General features: G+C 36.3%; 1 protein-coding gene across 1 annotated transcript; it reads right to left on the bottom strand.

Annotated features, from left to right (window-relative positions):
• Positions 1–524: 524 nt before the first annotated feature.
• Positions 525–15,204, bottom strand: LOC138712499 (RWD domain-containing protein 1). Its single transcript, XM_069844380.1, has 5 exons — positions 14,936–15,204; positions 14,653–14,858; positions 9,552–9,695; positions 2,282–2,468; positions 525–2,071 (listed from the first exon to the last, which is right to left on the bottom strand). The coding sequence occupies exons 1-5, from the start codon at positions 15,003–15,005 to the stop codon at positions 1,974–1,976; spliced, it is 705 nt and encodes a 234-aa protein (XP_069700481.1). The 5' UTR covers positions 15,006–15,204; the 3' UTR covers positions 525–1,973.
• Positions 15,205–21,098: the final 5,894 nt, after the last annotated feature.

Below are 21,098 nucleotides of genomic sequence, written 5' to 3'. Positions count from 1 at the left end.
CACATCTTCTTTAATTGTGTGTTTTATTCATCACATAATTGTAATATAATTATACATTACAAGTTACTTAGTAGCATTTTTAAGTATGTCATCAATAGCTATTAACACAAGTGCATTTGTGTCCTTTCACATCTTTATTTTAACGAGACCGCAATAATTCAAAACGCAATTATTTCAGCTCGTAGCTGATTATGCCATAAAAATTATTTATTTTGTGATTTCAAGATGTTAAGAGATAACATTTCAGCAAACTCTAAAATATATGGTGTATCTGACAACAGGCCATCTGCAAAAGTGAGAAACTCACAACAGTTAATGCTTTGGTACAACTTCCTGCTGATGAAAATCTCCTTAATGATGAAAAAGTGTCACATTTCAAGGACTGTGTAACTTGCCAAAATGCACTTTATAAAAAGATGAGTTTCAGGCACGCAATGCGATGAGGATTTTGGTGTTGCTATGCTGTTTAACAATTTATTAAAATTTAAATGTGAGTGGTAGGAACCACCATATTCTCCAGCTAATAAATTCATACAATTTATTACTTCTTATAAGTTATAGTGTGCTACAAGACAAATTTATAAAATGAATTTTCTACACAATCAAGAAATTGAAATAATATTAATATGCGTTACAAGAGTGGTATGTTGAAGTTTTCATGTTCGAGGAAAAGTTTGAAAAAGCGAAACGTAGTTGAGCTTTTTTAATTTCCGAGAATTGAAAGAAAACATACCGCTCGTGTATCGTACATTATTTTGTGCGAAGATCGTTTATTACATACCTGAAAGAGGAATTTCTAATTAGTTTCAATGAAATCTCCATCTTGGTTTCTGTTCAATGACGGTAAATTTGCAAAACAAAATTATCTATCTTCAACAATGTTGCTTTAAAATGTTTTCTGTGTTTACTATACTCCAGCAGGCCGTGATATACGTCTTTTTTTTCCCCCCAGTCTATATATGCGAACTCAAACCAAGAAATGGATTCGGAACACCTCAAAATCTGTGCTTCATTGGCTGGTCATGATAATATCTTTGAAAAATATTGGAGTGCAAGAGGTCAAATGACTTTATTGTCAAACGCCTGGCATTAGAAAACAACAACAACATATATGCGAACTTAAAACAAACGGTAAGGTTTTTGTAATGATTTTTGCAAATATTTAAAAACAATAATTAACAGTGCAATTTAGGTGAAATTGCAGTGGTAAGTTTCCAATTTATAATTATTATTACTATATTGAATGTCTCTAAAAATAATATGTTAAAAGCCTAAAGCAGTCAAATCAATATGTCACTTAAGCGGTAAGAAGAGGGAAATTGTTGTGTGTGTTAGGTTGGGAATACTGAATGTGGAATTTTAGACTTTCCGCGGATTGGTTTTGTGCGGAAACCAAACAAATATGCACGATCTCGCACAAAATAATATAAGCAGCAATAATTAGCGTGAATTAAAACTAAATAACATTTTCCTCCAGAATTAAAAAAAAATATTCATCACTTTATGTGCAACTGATGTGCATAACTGCAAATATATCGATTTAAATTTAGATTTTGCAAAGCTGAAAAGCCCAATAGGCGCCAAATATAATATATAACTCGAATCTTCTAATTTATTTCTCAGTAATGTAATATACTCTGCAATATTCACTGAATAACAGGAGAATCTACTCTATCTGTATTGTATGGAAGAAAGTTTTAAATTATTATGTGGTGATCAGTTCAAAAAATTTTGACCACACTTTTTAGAACCAAAGGCACAAATGTGTCAATACTATATACTGTGCAAGGTTCAATACCTTCACTGATCTGAACAGGTTGAAATAAAACAACATTCAAGCTGCCCATTAATTCCAAACAAAATATTTTATATTTAGTTGGCAATGTTTCATATATACACACATATTTTCTTCTCCATTCACTCATATTCACTAGCATACAAATAAGAGAGAATTAAAATTTATTCACAAATAGCTAAGAACTGTCATCATCATCAAGTATGTCATCTGCATCGAGATCTAGTTCTTCTAAATCTTGGAACAGGGATTCGTCTACTTTAATAGAATCTCCACCTACAAAAGAAGAAAACAATCTTAAGTAATATACCTTTACAACTAGAACGCAATAACCAACAAGCAAGCTCACTATCTTTCAGGAGAAAGAATAAATTACTGACCAAATAATTTCACCACTTCAAGATATATTTGTATGTATTAATAAGATATAAGTTGTGCATATTTATATTGTCTTAAAATGACAAACAAAAAATTGTACATATTTACCATCTTCAAGAAACTTGAGATCCGATTCAATAAGGGTTTTGTCTGTCAGGAATAATTCTCTTCCTGTCAACTTCCTTGATTCCTTATCATCCTTTTCTGGCACCTTTTTTCCTCCAAATTCTGCATCAAATTTTGCCTTCCACGTCAGAAATGACTCTACTGTAACCCTCGTGCCTTCAAATCTTTTCTGTAAACCCACAAAAGAAAACAAATTCAAATTAACCACTTTTCTCTGTCTTTTTCCACACTTGCTTTTCTGAAGTGAGTTGTCATATGTACACAACACTGAAAAACTTAAAAAAAAAAAAAAATTGTTCCTATTTTGACAACTCTGTAACAATGAAAAAGCATATTAGGAATTCTCGAACACTGAAACAAAGTTATTAAATACAATTACTGAAAAGAATGTAATAAAACATACATTTTACTTTATTAGGAAAATGGCACAATTAATTTTTACATACAAAGTTGTTAATGGAATAATAGATAATATGCAACTTCTTCAAGAAATTTACTTTAATACTAGAGGAACTAATCTCAGATGTCATTCTCTTATGTATTGTAATATGCCTAAAACAACAGCGCATGTAATTCGCCATTAATAAAAATGTGTCAGATTTATAATGAAATCAGCTTACACTACAATTTGGATTTAGCAATGTCTTTCACAGAACATATAAATGTATTAAACAATATTTTCAAATAATAGGCCTATCATATTTATTTGTACATATCCTTTTTCTGACCCATGATTACAGTCTTAGTTATAACCCGCCTTGATTTGAATGATTGAAATAACACCTCATTTAAGAAAAACGTAGCCTGGCATTCTGGCACTCTTTTATTTTGTTTTATTTTATTTTTACTTTCTTTTGATTTTTTTTAGTTTTATTTATGTATATGTTAACACTATGGTATGTATGTTAATACTGTAAATAATTTTTAAGTACAGCAGAACCTTGATTATCATCAGTCACTCCATTAACCGAATGGTGGTGTCTTTCTCATGCTTTTTCTTTTTTGCTGCAGAAAAAAAATACAAATTTTGCATTAGTACCATACATATTTTTTTCTAGAGAGTGTTATTATAATCCTTTATCACTATACTTGTGGGACGGGTTGTTTTCCCAGCTTGTAAAATAGTCATAATTCGCTTTCAAAGAAATGTCTGCAAGAACTTCCAAGCAACTGCAAACCATTCAATATTGTCCTCCTGTTCGAGTGGTCGTACTGTATTACTTGTAGGCAAAATGTTAAAAGAAAATATGTTATGCCAATTATCAAAAGAATGTGCAAATAATTGAGCGGCTTTGGAAAATAGAAACTGTGGTACATGTCGCATCAGAATTCGAGATTGGCGTTACAACTGTGCACGATTTAATAGAAAACAAGGATAAAGTGCTACATATTACTGTACTTCATTGGGTTTGTTACTTATTACGAGCATAATATTGCACAGTGTAGATGTCCAGCATTTATTGGTATCTATAGTCCCGTCGCTCTTATTTCCGGCAGCCAATCACGTTGCAGTTCGGCTACATTTAAACGTGTGCGTCTTGTCATTCACTATTGATGATGTAATGAATTTCCTATGGCTCGATAAATACTTAATATAATCGCCCGCCATTTTGGCTCTTTTGTTGGCATTCGCAGAAATCACACGAGGATGTTATTTGCCGCTCAATTATTTGCTCAATTACAGTGCGTTTGATTTATTATCATAGGAGCTACAACATGATAATGTTTAACGGTGAAGCAAATAGATTCCTCATCTGGTAGCTCGGCAACGAAAGAACAAAAATGGCGAACGATACTACCTACCTAGACTTTACAGAGCTTTCACTTCCTAAGACGTAAGCAAAGGGGAGGAGTCACACCGGAAATAACAGCGACACAACTATAATACACTCCAAAATATCATATTCTTGCCGACAATGACCTGAAAGAGCTACTACTCTAATCCCACATGATCGTCTTGACATTATTATTTGCATTTTCGCACTGAAACTCAAAGGAATAAAGACGAATATGTCCAAGAAAAAGAATTTGGCATAAAATCCATTCAGAGGAATTTTTTTAAAAAAGAGATATTTTTTACAAGGTTACACTTAATTAAGTTATTACATTGCTTTCAATGTTACATCTTTCGTGGACTATGTTTCATTATTATGGAATCAAATAACTTTCAAAACATCTGGTATTCCACCTGGAAAATAAATCTGAAAAATCTTTATTTAAACCTGCGAACTTACTCTTCAGCATTTGCTGCACAATCCTCTAGTATATATATTTTTTCTGTAAGTCGTGCATTAGCAATTTAGTATAATTGAATTAAACTAGGAATGTTTAGAAACATACAGCTGGCAACACTATATTCCAGACTCATGTTAAGGGAGACCTGAGCAACAGGGAAGTCAATAGAACTATTTCGAATAAATTACAACTTAATAAATCGAAAAATCGAAAGAGAATTGGGAGGACAAATTTAAGGTACACAAACCGCGTCCTTGCAAGGGGCTGGGGGCTGTACAAAACTAAATATGTGAGTTAAATACTTAAAAGGTCAAAATACAACAGTGTTCATAAGTGAAGATTAAAAATAATGGAGATAATTATAACAGTTGTCTGAACACTATTTATTGATAAAATAAAAATATTTTCAAATATGTGAGCTCCAAGCCTGTTGGCCACTAGTCTCACTCTGGGTTACGCTGCTCCACTGAAGGAGCTCTAGAAAATTTTGAAGGGGAAGCCAAAATTAGACGTAACCTCTTAGGTACCACATACGCGAGGGGGACGGAGATTTGATCAAGTGATCACGGGACGGGGCGAGGAGGAGTTGGCTGTTGTTTGCCGTTAGGATGGCAAGACGCTGTCATCTGTTGTTCGATGACAAGGCATGTGAAGGCTGTCGGAAGAGGTGCCGTGAATTTTAAATCTGCAATTTGAGAGGTCCCTGTCCTTTCAAATTGCGACTAATTGAGTGACCTCGTACATTTAATAGACAATTTTGAGGTTCTGAACTAGGGCATACATCGTTTACAAGAAAAGGGGAATATATATGGGGAAGGGCATATAGGTCCGTGGCCCATTTCTTATAGGGCTCATCCCGACATTTGTCTTACGCCTTAGGAAAACCACGGAATACCTTAGGCAGGATGAGTTGTCTCATATAAGAGACTAGCCAATTTGGCTATTATGTAGGAGGAGATTGTTGTCATGAGCCTTGTTGAATCGTCTCAGCTTAGAGACCATCCATTTGGCTTTATGGTGGCTCAATTACGAAGAGAGGGGAGAGATGTAATTATTAATTAATTTAGAGTAATTAGAGAGATTCATGGGGAGATGAACTCAATTCTGCAAATAAACTAATCAGAAGAGATGAACTCGTAAAAAGAACAGTGCAAAAAAAGTGTAAAGATTGTCACGAACACATCCACTGGCCAAGGAGTGGGGCTGTTGCAAATTTTTGCCTACTTGCTGGACATTACTACCCGCCTAAGCACCTACAACTAATAGGGATCTACTCGAGTCCGTTCTGATTCTACATCCTAGTGATCTGAAGGAAGGAATGAACAAGCACCACCTACAGAGATGTTCAGCACCCAAGATGATGACAAAAGATACTGGGAGACAAGGAATCGACTTACAGGTGTATGGTTTTATCATTACAACTACCATTTGAAGAACTGAAAATAAACAAATTCTGTCCAATAGTTAACAAACGGCTGTGCACATAGACTTGTACTGTGCCAAAACCACCTTTTCTATATCCTGAACGACGAAAAAAGATGTATTTCCTTCAAAACCTCCTTGATGTGTATTATTAATGCATAAGTATTTTCTTTTCAATACATTCTCCCTGTTTTTTATTTTCATTGAATGTAGAACGAATGAAATTAAGGCGAGAATAATGTAATTCCCTTACATTGTGTTAGTCCCTTTTGCTCTTTCTGTCACAGTCTTTCCTTCTGTCTGTGTTGTATTGTTTAGTGGCTACCAGAGACCTGCAAGAGAGCGAGCGCGGGATATCGTTATCAGTCCAGGAAGGCACTGACTGAATGAATAGCGATCATATACGAATAGTTCCGATAAATCACGAAGTAAGGCAACACACCGAGCGATCGGGTCTGACGACGAGCGCTCGGTGTTCATGAGTGCTCTTCCGGTAGCAGTAAGCAGTAGGTGAATTGTAGGCTTGTCTAATCAGTACGTTTCATCAAAACGAATGTTGAAGATGATTCAATAGTATCGACGTCGATCTCAAGCAGAGGCTCGGACACCGTCTCTGTTGATGGTAAAAGATTACAAGACACGATGTCAAAAGTATATGCCGAAAATAAAGTTAAATCAGCAGAGTCAGAGTAGTGGAAGAAAAGGGAAAGCAGTTACTAGCTCTGCTTGGACTAAATTCGGAGAAGTAAGCGATAAGAATACCTTAAAGTACATAGGATTGTCCACACCTGTGGAGTAACGGTCAGCGTGAAACCAGGTGGCCCGGGTTCGAATCCCGGTCGGGGCAAGTTACCTGGTTAACGTTTTTTCCGGGGTTTTCCCTCAACCCAATACGAGCAAATGCTGGGTAACTTTCGGTGCAGGACCCCAGACTCATTTCACCGGCATTATCACCTTCATTTCATTCAGACGCTAAATAACCTAAGCTGTTGATAAAGCGTCGTAAAATAACCTACTAAAATAAAAATATTCCCAAGTTAATGAGTAAAGTTCATATTACGTTCGAGATGAAACAAAATATATCGCTACTAATTTATTATTTGCATTTCATACTTCGATAGACATTTTTAGTTGTCACGTATTAAATGTAATTTCTCGGTTTTATATATATTTTATAGTAATATAACCAAACATTTCATTTGCATTTACAATATTATCACGATTAAATTTGTGTCTCAGTTTGTTTTTGAAGTTAAATGTTAAACTGAGTAGGAATGAAATATATTTATACAGAAAATCATTTCAGGCTGTTTCAATCTAAACAAAGAAAAATGTGTAATTAATTAAATTTCCAATAAAATATATAATTGTTGAAAACAATCGAATGATTTCTATGATTATTCCATTGTAGGATTAAATCATTCGAATGCATGAATGAATTGTTCAATAACATTGCAGTATGTTGATTAGTCATTCTATACGTAGGCCTATAGCCTGAGAGCAGCGCTCTTTTTTCTTATCGCCATGTAGGTCAGGTGTTTAATTTAATGAAGATCAGGGTCAGATACTGGGGCTGTTAGAAGAGTCAGTACGCTACAACCACACAGAACATTCGAAGCTTATCATTCTATTTTTGCGTCATATGATTCTGAACTCGAAGCTCTTATCATTATCTTAAAATGGAACATATTCTGTTATGCGAGTACATATTTTGTGTAACTTCATACGGCTTGTTGTGGTGGTAAGCAAAATCAATGAATAATCGAGTGATGTTGTGAATATTTCTATTATTTCGAATGGTTTTGATAATCAAATGAATTCATTCGATTTTTACCAATGCTGCACTACGTAGTACTATAGCTTACTGCTTCGCGTACAGTGGTTGAAGCGAGCGCTCGTTCCGACAGGGGAGCGATCCCCCGGGCGAGCTCGAGCGAGCGCAGGCCAGACCCGAGCTCGAGCGATTACACACGAAGTGCATTCGGTAAAACCGATCTCAGATATCGTTAAGCATCGCTCTCTTGCAGGTCTCTGGTGGCTACTCTAGCTGTATGATATGTTAAGTGATGTATTGTATACTTTGGTCTGGTTCAGTCTCACTCACAGAGTTACTTTTTTTCTCTCTTACATATGACGAGACTGCATCACAGTGTTTAGCCATGCTAATCTTATGGTTCTCTGTTTTGTTATGTATTTATTTGTGATTAGTGTTCATTTTGAACGGATTCCATCAACAGTTGCGAACCACGAGAAAAAAAAAACAGTATATTTATGAAGAATCCACTGCAGAAAGGGGGAATGTCGAATTTATTTCATTTTGCAGGAAATTAAATTTAAACTTTGACATTTCCCCTTTTTGTATTTTAGACCAATTTTCAACACGATGTAGATCTGAACCTATTATCTTTCTTGCAGTGTAACAAAGTGTATTGTATTCTACTCCCTTTGATCTACAGTACTGTACCTTCATCTCATTTTTCACATATTTACGACATTCCCTCTTTTTGCAATGGACTCTTCGAATCTATACTAATAATAAAACTGTAGCCAAAATTTTTCTGGTAATTTTCGATTTTCCAAAAATACTTGGTGTTAACATGTATAATTAACCATCCTGAAACCGAAAATCGCTTTTTTGAAATTTTTGTTTGTATGTATGTATGTCTGTCTGTCTATCTGTCTGTCTGGATGTTTGTTACCTTTTCACGCGATAATGGCTGAACCGATTTATATGAAAGTTGGAATATAAATTAAGTTCGTTGTAACTTAGATTTTAGGCTATATGGCATTCAAAATACTTTATTTAAAAGGGGGGTTGTAAGGGGGCTTGAATTAAATAAATCGAAATATCTCCCTTATTATTAATGTTCATGAAAAATGTTACATAACAAAAGTTCCTTTAGAAATAATTTCCGATAAGTTTTATTCTATACAAAATTTTGATAGGACTGATATTTAATGAGATAAATGAGTTTTAAAATTACAATAACAACGCCATCTAAGGTGCTGTACTGAAATAAAAACAAATGACTTCGTCTATAAGGGGCCTTGGACAACAACAATAGAAAGAAATTAAACATAGCCTACAGAGAACGTTTCTGTGTTTGTATGAAATAATATCGGAAGCTAATTAATTGTTTAATTATTATTTCACCATTGGAAATTGCAGTTTCTCTAGATGGACATAATTCTACAATGTTATTACAGTAACTTCTGAAACATATAGCAAGTAATATAAAATATACACATTAAAACTATATGATATGTCAATCTTCATTAAACTGTGGTTGCATGTAATAACAATTAAGAAACATGTTAAAGGAATTGTCATTGCAACAAATGATTGCTCTCTGGACCAAAATGATCGCATTTTAATTATTTAAGTACAATTTAAATTAAGTAACATATTAAACGATTTATCCTTCTATCAAACACGGATGTTCCCTGGATCAAACGTCGTATTTTAATTATGTAATTACTTTATATTTATTTCTAACAGGTGCAGCGGAGCGCACGGGTACGGCTAGTATGTGTGTATATATATATATATATAAACATGAAAATTTCTAAAAACAAAATGGACTAATACACTAACCATTTCTGCTTCTTCTGCTTCTTTTTCCTTCTGTATTGCGAACTCCTCTCTTGCTTTACGTATTTCGTCCCATTTTGTGTTAAGCCATTCTTGTGCTGAAGAAACTAACGTGAAAATCATTACAGTTCCTAAATTTTCGTTTGCCTGAAAAGACATAAATCAGAAGACTTACACGTTACATAATACATAATACATTACTTCATCAGACACTCAAGTTAAACCTGTATTAATATTTGAAGAGAAAAATTCGCTCCGGCGCCAGGGATCGAACCCAGGTCCTTGGTTCTATGTACCAAGCGCTCTGACCACTGAGCTACGCCGAATTCAATCCACAGCATCAGATCGAACCCCCCTACTTCAATGTTTCCCTTTGTGGTCTGACTCCAAGTTAATAATAATAATAATAATAATAATAATAATAATAATAATAATAAATAATAATTATTTATTTATTTAATCATTGCAATAAATGAAAGTCTCAGGAATCTTCTATGCCACATCAATAAATTTAAGAATGCAGTTATATTGTCAGACTCCAAAGCAGCTATTCTATCAATAGTCTCTAAACATACACCTTCATCTCAAACAGCAGAAATAACTAAAATGCTCTCTCAATTAATATCGCTCAATAAAAGAATTGTATTCCAATGGATACCATCCCATTGTGGAATCCTGGGAAACGAGAATGCGGATGCTTTAGCAAAGAAGGGCAGCACTGCTACTTACAGACCTGTTACTAAATCTACATATTACTCTGTGAAAAGATTTATTAAATCTACATACTTAGACTTCAACAAACAAAATTTGATAACACAATCCCAAGGGAAAAAATGGAACTCTCTGCATCAAAATCCACAGTTAATTCCCGATTTACCACGAAAATCGTCTGCAGCTGCATTTAGATTGGCAACAGGCCATGATTGTTTGGCCAAACACCTGCATAGAATTGGACTATATCTGTCCCCTAACTGCCCATTGTGCAACTAAAACCAAGAAATGGATTCGGAACACCTCAAAATCTGTGCTTCAGTGGCTGGCCATGATAATATCTTTGAAAAATATTGGAGTGCAAGGGGTCAAATGACTTTATTGTCAAACGTCTGGCATTAGAAAACAAAAACAACAACATTATTTAATCTGGCAGAGCTAAGGCCAGTAGGCCTTCTCTTCCGCCCAGCCACTCTAATTCTAATTGAATACAATTGCTTACATAGTTAGGCATATATGTTGACATATATGTCCAATGTCAACTGCCATTATGCACAGTAATCTGTACAGACATATGCACTGCAAGTATGAGAATATTATAGATTTATTAATGTGTCAGTTTCTGTTTTGAATTCTGTTAGTTAAGATGCCTCTTATTCGAGAAGACTTTGCAAGAGTTATCACTATGAATCATTCGTCTTTTGAAAATATCCAACGTGCTCTATGACAATTCTGTGAGCTGGGTACCTACCACAGACAAACAGAATCAGGTCGTGGTAGGTCTATATTCACCAGGTTTTTGATTTTCCATGTGTTACGATATCTCCACAAGACCACACTCCAGGCCAGAAATCAACCCAAAACAGCAAGATCACTGTGAGAGGAATGTTACACGAAAATTCTGGGAAGCCAATTTGGCCTCAAAAGACATGCAATTTCTCCACAACTCATCCCCAGCATCAGGCAGAGTGATTACATTTCGCACGTCAACACTGGAATTGGACTGCGGACCAATGGTCAGTGGTGCTGTTCCCGGATAAGTCGCGATTTTGCTTCCAGTCACCTGATGGTAGAGAAAGAGAGTATGGAGAAAACATGGGAAGCAATATTCCCCTTGCAGCTTCTCCAAAAGAACGCTGTTTGGAAGTGGCTCTGTCATGGCATGGGGCAATATCAGTTTTAGAGACCAAATGGAGAGTTTATTTGTCGATGGAGGCACTCTGAATGTGCACTGATACATAGTGAAGTGTTAGCAGACCATGTAATCTCCTTTGCTCCCTTCGCTGGTGAAAATTCCATCTTTACGCATGACAACCAGGGGCGTAGCGTCCATGGATGTGGGAGATGTGTTACATACCCTGCAATTTCCTTCAAAGTGACTCTGAATTATGAATTATAATATTGTAACATATAATCGTTTTCGGACGGATAAAGTTTTCCCAGAATGTTTGAATTTGAATTCGCACTATGTTTTAATCACCTTGAACAGAAGGCGCGACCATTAGTAAGAATTATACTGTAACTCTATGGGCACGTCCCGCTTGATGTTTAAAAACACTTCGCAACGTCTCAACGACATCTGTCCTCAGCCTGACGAAACTCGTGCAGTGAGCATGCTCGTGACCCCGGGGATGTATAGCATTGTAATACATATTGTCGTATAGTCATGCTTGTGTTATAATATTATTTCCAGTGACTTATAAAGAATGATGAGTGAGTTATTTGTTCCAAAATGTTACTCTTTTCATTTGTGAGCACTGAAGACTGTTTTGAAAGCTTAATTGTTTAGTGTTGAAATAAATTATTTAGGTTAAGATCTTTGTGTTACGCGCTTAGGGCTCAAGATATGTACGATGACAATATACATCCAAGAGGTCACGCAGTGAGTGAAAGGGAAATTGTTTCATGTTCATTGTCGCAATGCATCAAATATGGAAACAAATTGTTGTATAATCGACAAATTGAAGGTAAGGAGATTCCAGACTTTAACGTTCTGTGAAAAAGAAGACATAATTAAAGCAGGCCTTTCAAAACCAGTACTGAATATCACTACGAACATAAAAAAAGTGTGTAAGACGTTTTAATGTGAAGATTTATGAAAGTGAGTCGTGGCTGTGAGGTTGTAAGACTTTAAACAAACTGTTTTACTGGTCTTGTCTTATCTTTTCTAATGAAAAGTCCGTTTGAAATACCAATGGCTATGAAGATTTAAATAATATTTATAAGGCAGCTAAGAAACATAACTATTTTTGTAACCATATAATATTTGAAAAAACGACTAAAAATGTTCGAGGAAACTCCAAGGAGAGCCACCGGCGTAACTCGGTCGGCTAAGGTGCTTGCTTGCCGATCCAGAGTTGCAATCGGGCGTGGGTTGGATTCCCGCTTGCGCTGGTTACCTGGTTGGGATTTTTCCGAGGTTTTCCCCAACTGTAAGGTAAATGTCAGGTATTCTACGGCGAATCCTCGGCCTCATCTCGCCAAATATCATTTCACTATCACCAATTTCATCAACGCTAAATAACCTCGTAGTTGATACAGCGTCGTTATATAACCAAGTAAGAAAACTCCAATGATCGTAAACGTGACTTTATTAATTTTACTTTTACTGCATAGACCTAAACTAAGTTTATTAAAACACTTTTCAGAGTGTCTATTATTTGTCGATGTTTTACTAGGTACGTAATATACTTGTAAATTTGTATTAGCAAGGAAGATGTATGCAGTGTTTATACTACATGATACAATTGTATTCGGTATATACGCTATGCTAGATATAGATATGGGAAATTCCATTTTCAAACTATATTAACTGGGTTACATACCCCAGTCTGAAAACCAGGCTACGCCACTGATGACAACGCCAACCCCCATGCTGCTCACTGCATGACAGACTACCTTCACAACATCGGGATACTAACCCTGGACTGGCCAGCACGCAGTCAGACTTAAAATCATATTGAACACCTGTTGGATATGCTCGGTCAAAGTGTCCGACATCACAACTTCGACATCCTGAACGAAATATGGGCAGCATTGCAGGAGAAATGAAACTTCATCCCTCAGAAAACATTACAGGACCTGGCGGTCAGCATGGCATGATGAATGCAGGATGCCATCGCCAAAAGAGCTGGTAACACAATATTTGAACAAGATACGAGCATAGTGACAGTTTCAGTGGCATAATCATGTGTTAATGTAAGCCATTGCTTCAATAACGCAACGAAATGCATTACTTGAAATTTTGCATAAATTATAACACTAGAACTTTACGATTAAACTGCAACTAAAAACATTTTAATGACGGGAATGAAGTGCACAGGATACATGTTTACTTCATTTTACAATATGCCTTTGTCAGAATGTGGGAAAAATAAAGCATAACCTATAAAATTATTAATTATAGTTCTTAAAAAAATTAATAATTTTTTGCTGATCAGTGTAGTATAGCATTAGTGTCAGGGGATCACATGAACGAACCTTCTCACCATCACGGTATTTTTCCAGAAAAACTACACCAAAGAAGACACAATTTCTTTTGATTCACTGGTTTCTGTGATATATATATATATAGTGACGAACACATGGTTTTCAGTTTGCAGTCACAAATACTTTCAACATAAAAGTCGTTTGATACTCAGCTTGGCGAGGCCGAGGATCTTGAATCTTTGAAATCTTTTCACATATTCTTCGACTTCACGTCAATTTGATAACCCCTCAACTAACCTTGTCACATACCTTGTAGAAGACCCCTATACAATACAACACGATCCCTATGACCATGCGCTACCACTAATATATGTCAAATACAGTATTCTCACGGTGCCGTTAAAGTAAATAATTGCGCTATTTTTACAAAAGTGAGCCTCCCTGCATCCATTTCGAAATAATTTCAGTATTTTCAGCAAAGATTACATAGTGTGTAGTTCGGTAATTATTTACTTCTCTGCCCAATTGAACGGTGGTCAGTATGGCGGACATCAGCGAGAATCAGTGACAGGTTAGGTTTGGTTTGGTTTGTTCAAGTTTTTGGTATGTCTACCAAAAAAACGTATAATATGCAAGGCGAATCAAAAACCTGAACAAATTCAACCTAACTTTGATGTCATCAAGGTTCAGTGACAGGTTAGGTTAGGTTTGTTCAGGTTTTTGGTATGCCATGATATGCAAGGCGACCATACTGATCAACATTCAATTTGACATAGAAGTAAATTACCTGTAGTTCTTTGGTCCAATATTAATTAAATGAAGTCCACACTAACCAATTTTACCAATTTAATGGAGTAGGCCTACAATTAAAGTTAGTTGTTTATCTGACTATGAATATGTTATAGTCAGATATTTCAGCTGTCAACAAATATTACGTAAAAAGAACAGAAAAATAGTACCCTACTTGTTGCACTATATGTTCCTTCAATAATGTTTCATCCCCTTCTTCAAAATTTTCTGAATCACATATCTCCACTTCTGGTATTTCGTCAGGATACTTTTCTGTATAACTGAATCTCAGCTTGCACGTCAATCCATTCTCCGTGTCGGGTTCATATTCTTCTGATTTTATTGGAATTATGAACTTGTGGTGAGGTGTACTACCTAGAACTAAAATTTAGGCACGTGTAACAAAAATCGTGGCATACTTTATTATTCTTTATACCAAATAATTTCACGGTGCTCACTTTCCAATTCTCCACAATATATCGAATCTAAAGCTTCTATTTCGTTGTTCTGTTCGTCCTGATAATCCATAACGACTTACTAACTAATAAATTTATTTTAAATAAATGTCAGTCACTTAAACTGTACAACTAATTATGTCCAACATACACACACATACAATTCCACACCACATTTATGCACCATAGAACAGCTGGATTAATCAGCTGCAATTGCCAACATAACGTAATAGATTAAGTACTATGAAAAAATTGTTATTATTATATTAGACATAGTAAGATAATTTTGTGTTCAGTAGTTTAGTTCATATTTTGAGAACTAACAATTTTATTACTTTATTTCTCGAATATCGTAATTCAAAATTTTCAAGTTGCGGCATATTATTGGTGTAGGTCACTTCAGTGTCGCCAACTCACACAAGAACCGGCGCATGTTATAAAATGGGAATAGCCAGAGCCTTCTTTAGTTACTAAAGAAGGCTCTGGAATAGCATCCGAGACGTGCGGCTCACGACAGGAACAGTTTGGCTGTGAGCAATGGGAAGGAAATCCAAATTGTCGAAGGAGATACAGCATCATAAAGTCGGCGTTGGTTAGAGAAAACTTGCTCAAAAAGGAGTATGTAGTGGCGGCTAATTGGCTGAGGCAAGTGAGGGCGGGCCTCAGCCATTTGGTTTCCTTAAACTCAAAATTTTGTTTTTTTTAGGCATAGCAGAAAAATTTGCTCCTGAGGCCCGAAATGTTCTGGTAGGGTCTGGCTTCTGCATTTCGTATGTTTCTACGGGTTTTGAAAGCTGAAACTGAGGCACAATTTTTTGTGGCCTCGTATGTATTCACCCACCCATCAGCTTTCACTTCACCCATTCAGAACCCCATCTCAAGGGTGGGATCAGGTGAGAACCGTCGGGTGGTCATGTGTTTCGGGAGAACATAAATGGAAAAAGATGCGAAATAATAATTAAATTGTAATATTTTTTTATTTTAGTAGGTTATTTTACGACGCTTTATCAACATCTTAGGTTATTTAACGTCTGAATGAGATGGTGATAATGCCAGTGAAATGAGTCCGGGGTCCAAAACCGAAAGTTACCCAGCATTTGCTCATATTGGGTTGAGGGAAAACCCCGGAAAAAAACCTCAACCAGATAACTTGCCCCGACCGGGAATCGAATCCGGGCCACCTGGTTTCGCGGCTAGACACACTAACCGTTACTCCACAGGTGTGGACTTAAATTGTAATAAATTGTCAGACAGTGGCGGTTTCTGCCTAAAATTACAAGGGGTTCACTATTTTTATGATATTACATAGTTTTCCAACAATTTAACCAATATCTTATTTCTAAAAAAAAAAAAAAAAAAAAAAAAAAAAAAAAAAAAAAAAAAAAAAAAGAGCTAGTTCTTTAAGTAGATAATTGCCTTAAAATGAGCCTGATGATGATCAATTATCTCAGAAAGAACAAAGCGGTTTTTTCTTACATTATCATTGGCTTTCAATATTCTGCCTGAAAGCTGAGCTAATCTGTTGCCTAATCTGTGTTCTTCCTGGAACTGATAAATCTAGGCAAGCATTCTTATGAGCAATAGATTCCTCATAATTCTTAACACAACAGTGCATGTCCAGCTAATATCTTTATTCTTAGCAAATAGCAGGCACAGGAAACAAAATAATTTATTTGTAGATTCACAACCGCAAATCCAGCTGTTTCTTCCATACATTTTTACATTAAAAGCCCTGCAAAATGTCTTACCTCGGCACTGCAGTGCACTGGTCTTTTTACCACCGCATGCACGTTTCCCCTCCAGCATTTCCCCCCTTACCTTTCACCCTACACGCAAGTCCAGAAGCTGGCTCAGCATGGTTCAGGGGAGAAATTGAATCTTGTAAGCATGTATTCGACCTCTGCGATTCACAGACTTTCATGACAAAAATATATCAGCCATGCAAGTAAACTTATTAAAGATGAGCAAGAACAAAGAATGATAAGGTAAATTATAAATAAATTTATGTAAACAATTAAATTGTTTTTCCTGGGGGTCCTCTGAACCATTGAATGCATAGAACGCACCGCCACTGGAAATTTTCCATTCCTGGAATCACCAAAGTCATATTGATCTTGTAACCCTCTTGAAAGGGCCTTCTTGTCTTGCAGAAACATTAGTGCCAATGATACAATGCAGTACTTCTTTCCAATCGTTAAGCTTTGTCTATTTCTTCTTCTCCTACTTAAAACTCAAAACTTTTCCAAGAGCAAAAACAAAGTTTGTGGCTTTGCGAGATTTCATAATCTGTAAGCCTTTCACCGAGCTTTTGCCAGTATATGAAGTCAAAAATGACAAAGTTGACTTTGACGCTCTCATGAGGTGTGAAAATAAACTATACAGAATACAGAATGAGTTTTTTTATTTCGCTATTATCTAGCCTTGACCTCTTTATGTGATGTCCTTTTGGTAGTTATTTAAAAAAACCTAATCTTTTGTGAGATTTCGGCCATTTCTCAGACTTCTAATTACATCAGAATTATGTTGATTTTCAAATCTAATTTTTTTGTGATAAAACATCTGAGATTTTAAAATGTTACTTGGCCACGTTGTAGGGTCTTGAAAATCAAAATGAAACCATTCTGAATCTCTTGAGTTTTTGCTGAAGTTCCGGGAATAGAGTCCTGGTCTTGGATAAGGTTCGATGCTGACAACTGTTAGGTTCTCTTAAACTGTAACTGGAGTTTTCGATCCATAAATCTGGTTTTGTCTCCTCCTCCTCACCCACAACCTCCTTTTTGCTAGAAAGATCAATCTGCTGGTCTTCTCCCTCTCCTTATATACCAGCCTCTGTATCTGGATCATCACATGACCTTAGGCTGCCTTCAGTTTCTCACCTTAAAAAACCTCATATTTTTTTATAAAAGGAAGTAAAAAAAATATATTTATAAAATAGGCTATACACTATTGTTTGTGAAAAAACCAAAAAGGATACATGTGACTGAAATGAAATTGATACCCCAGATTAGGTCCATGACAATACACAAATAATTAAAATTACAGAACTGTACCTGATCTGTGACAGTAGGATTTCAGTATGGTGTAAAGCCTCCATGCGCTGCAATCAGAGTCTCTAAGTGTCGTGGCATGGAATCAAAGAGGGCCTGGATATGTTCCTGGGGAATCTCCCTCCATGCAGTTTGTATGAGAGTCCACAAAGCTTCAAGAGTGGGTGCTGGAGGACCATGACGAACAAGTTGCCGACCAACCATAACCCAGACATGTTCCATGAGCAACATATCTGGCGAACGTGCAGGCCAGGGAAGCAGTGATACCCATCGTTCTTCGAAGAAGGCTTGCACAATCCTCGCCACATGTGGCTGGGCATTGTCCTGCTGAAGTATGGCATGTGGAATTGCCAGAAGGAGGGGCAGTACCTCGGGCTCTAAAACCTCCCTAATGTAGCAGTTGCTGTTCAGATTGTCCTGAATACATAGGAGGCGCAATCACATATTGTATCCAATGTCGCCCCAAACCATCACACTAGACTTTTGTCTGCTATGCCACTCAACAATGCAGGCTCTCAGATCGTGTTCACCATGGTAGCATCTAACATGTATGCCACCATCACTGTAGGACAAGTTGAAGCGAGATTTGTCCGAAAACACTACATTTTGCCACTCAGCATGCCAGTGATGGCGTTCACGTGCCCATTGCAGTCTGAGGCATTGGTGGTTTCTGGACAATGGAAGCCGACGCAACGGCATGCGAGTCACTAGTCCAGCCCTCAAAAGACGGTGACAAACCATTGACGCAGGCAGGTCCACACCCGTTTCAGTACTCCAACGTCGACTCAACATTGTGGATGAAGCTGTATGGTTCATCACAGCCATGCGGACAAGATGGCGGTGATCCCATGGGTCACATTACGTGGTCCAGTATCCGCTCATCTCTGCGTACGACCCTCTTCTATCCACTGGTTCCACACACGCATCACTGTCATAGCAGCATGCCCTGTACGAGCCCAAATGTCACGGTATGACAAACCTGCTTCCTGGAGACCAACCATTCTGCCCCGTTCAAACTCACATGCTGATATTGCGCCCTTCCACGTCGACGAGGCATACCTGAACTAGCTTTTACGTTTCCACTTCATTTGGAAGCTCTGCACTGACTGAGCAAGGCATAACTCTGACTTACTAGTGACACAAGAGACATCATTGTCGGGCCTATGTGTACGCCATCTCTCTGGAAATGTAGGTAGATTACATTATTAAAACCATTAGAATCAGCAGTGGCCAATAATCCGTTAAAAATTCCATCAAATTTTAGGGAAATTTCGCTATATTGGCAACACTAACTGCAAAAAACAATTACAAGTATGGTTACCACAATAAAATGTGAAAGACCCAGTGCTGTTCCAGATCCTGATTGTGTTTGTGAGCTTTGTGATATTCTTGTGAAAGATAACACATAACGATGTTCAGAAACAGAATGAACTCAATGAGTGAACATAGCAAGAACTAACTACATAACTTTTGCACATTTCATTCTCACTCAAACTACTTGTATCAATGCTCATACAGGTCAACCCACTGCTTTCTTGATATATAGAATGCGTTAAGTGTATCCAGGGCCACAACTGGGTAGGGGAGGGGGCATGTGCCCCATGTGCTGCACTGGTAATAAATAATTTAATATGAATATAATATACTTTTTTAATGTATAATAAATATCAAAATTTCCAAACTTAAACTGCAAATACATAAGTTATTTTACTAACAGCTACTGCTGATTCTAGAACTAGCAAGGCAATTTGAGTACACAACCTGTGGAGGGACGGATGCAGAATCCATGTTTGCTCTGGGTGACACAGACCTAATTGAAGCTGAATGTACCTATCCCTAAAAGACCATCAAAGTACTGTGCTATATTTTTATAATTCAGGTGACAACCAAATTTACGTTGAGAGGCACGAGAGATAATTGACTATGACTGATCATCTCATGGAAGAAATTTCATATTCTAACAAGGTTTATGGCACACTTCTTCCCATATTTCAGGTACTGGTGGTAACATCAAGGATTCCCATTCGGAACTTTTCCCCAACATTTATTTCTATATAGGCATGCCATTGCTGTTTGATTGGACTCTCACTGTTACCATTAATAGCGATATGAAACCAGAAAGCAATTGAAAAATATTGAAAACTCCAAAAATAATTTTAATGGAAAAATTCTAATTAAAATTGGCGAATTGATAAATTATTAGACATTCAAATATGTCATATTGTACAAAAGTTTCTACCACTTCAATAAGATGAGCTTCTCAGTTCTGATGCATCCAGTCAAGACTATATGTCAAATTTCGCTCACTGTTAATACTAATACTAATAATAATAATAATAATAATAATCATACAAACAAGTATAAGGCCCAAGGACCGTTACGGTCTCAGCAAGTCATTCTCGGTGCACCTTTTTTGCATGGCCTAAAGATCTCTTCCATTGGGGACAGTATTGAAACATGGTTTTTGTAAGTCTATTCTGATTCATTCGTTGGATATGGTTTTTCCACTGCAGCTGGTACTTGTTTATAATTGAAGTTCTTACATGATATCCTCATTTTTTCGCAGTCCAAGAGACTATATCCTAGTGTTGCTCTCATAAATTTCATTTCACAGGCCATTATTCTGCTGATATCCGTACTTCTTATTGTCCATGCTTCACTTCCGTAACATAGTACAGGTCTAGCTAAGGTTTTATACAATAATAACAAAAATAATTTGGATTAATATGCAAGTGAATATGAAAAAGCTGTAGAAGCTTTGAGAAAGATGAGAAAGCATGCACACACTACAAGAGCATTACAAGAAATATTTTGAATTTCATAAGCATGTAAAAATGACAGAAACACAGGTAAATGAAGATTTAACAACTGAATTTAAAACGAGAATTCAATTAATTCTCAGAACTGAATGTCGAAAATGAAGGTGGGGAGAACTGCCACCAATAAAGGGATCATTCCATAAAAATACTAATATAAACTCGAAGAAAACGACAGTAGAAATAATACACCATTCAAATCCACCTTGACAAAAAAAAAAAAAAAAAAAAAAAAAAAAAAAAAAAAAAAAAAAAAAATACTGTAAAAGGATAATCAACATTGAGAAGTTATGTTACAATCTA

Source organism: Periplaneta americana, chromosome 13, assembly GCF_040183065.1.
Source record: "Periplaneta americana isolate PAMFEO1 chromosome 13, P.americana_PAMFEO1_priV1, whole genome shotgun sequence".
NCBI lineage: Eukaryota > Metazoa > Arthropoda > Insecta > Blattodea > Blattidae > Periplaneta > Periplaneta americana.
This window is presented reverse-complemented; position numbering and strand designations above follow the sequence as displayed.

Coding starts and splice junctions, on each gene's coding strand:
- LOC138712499 (XM_069844380.1), bottom strand. CDS start 15,005: ATGGATTATCAGGACGAACAGAACAACGAAATAGAAGCTTTAGATTCG. Junction 2,469..9,551: donor AAGCAGAAGAAGCAGAAATG/GTTAGTGTATTA, acceptor GTGGGTTTACAG/AAAAGATTTGAAGGCACGAG. Junction 2,072..2,281: donor TCTCAAGTTTCTTGAAGATG/GTAAATATGTAC, acceptor CTTCTTTTGTAG/GTGGAGATTCTATTAAAGTA.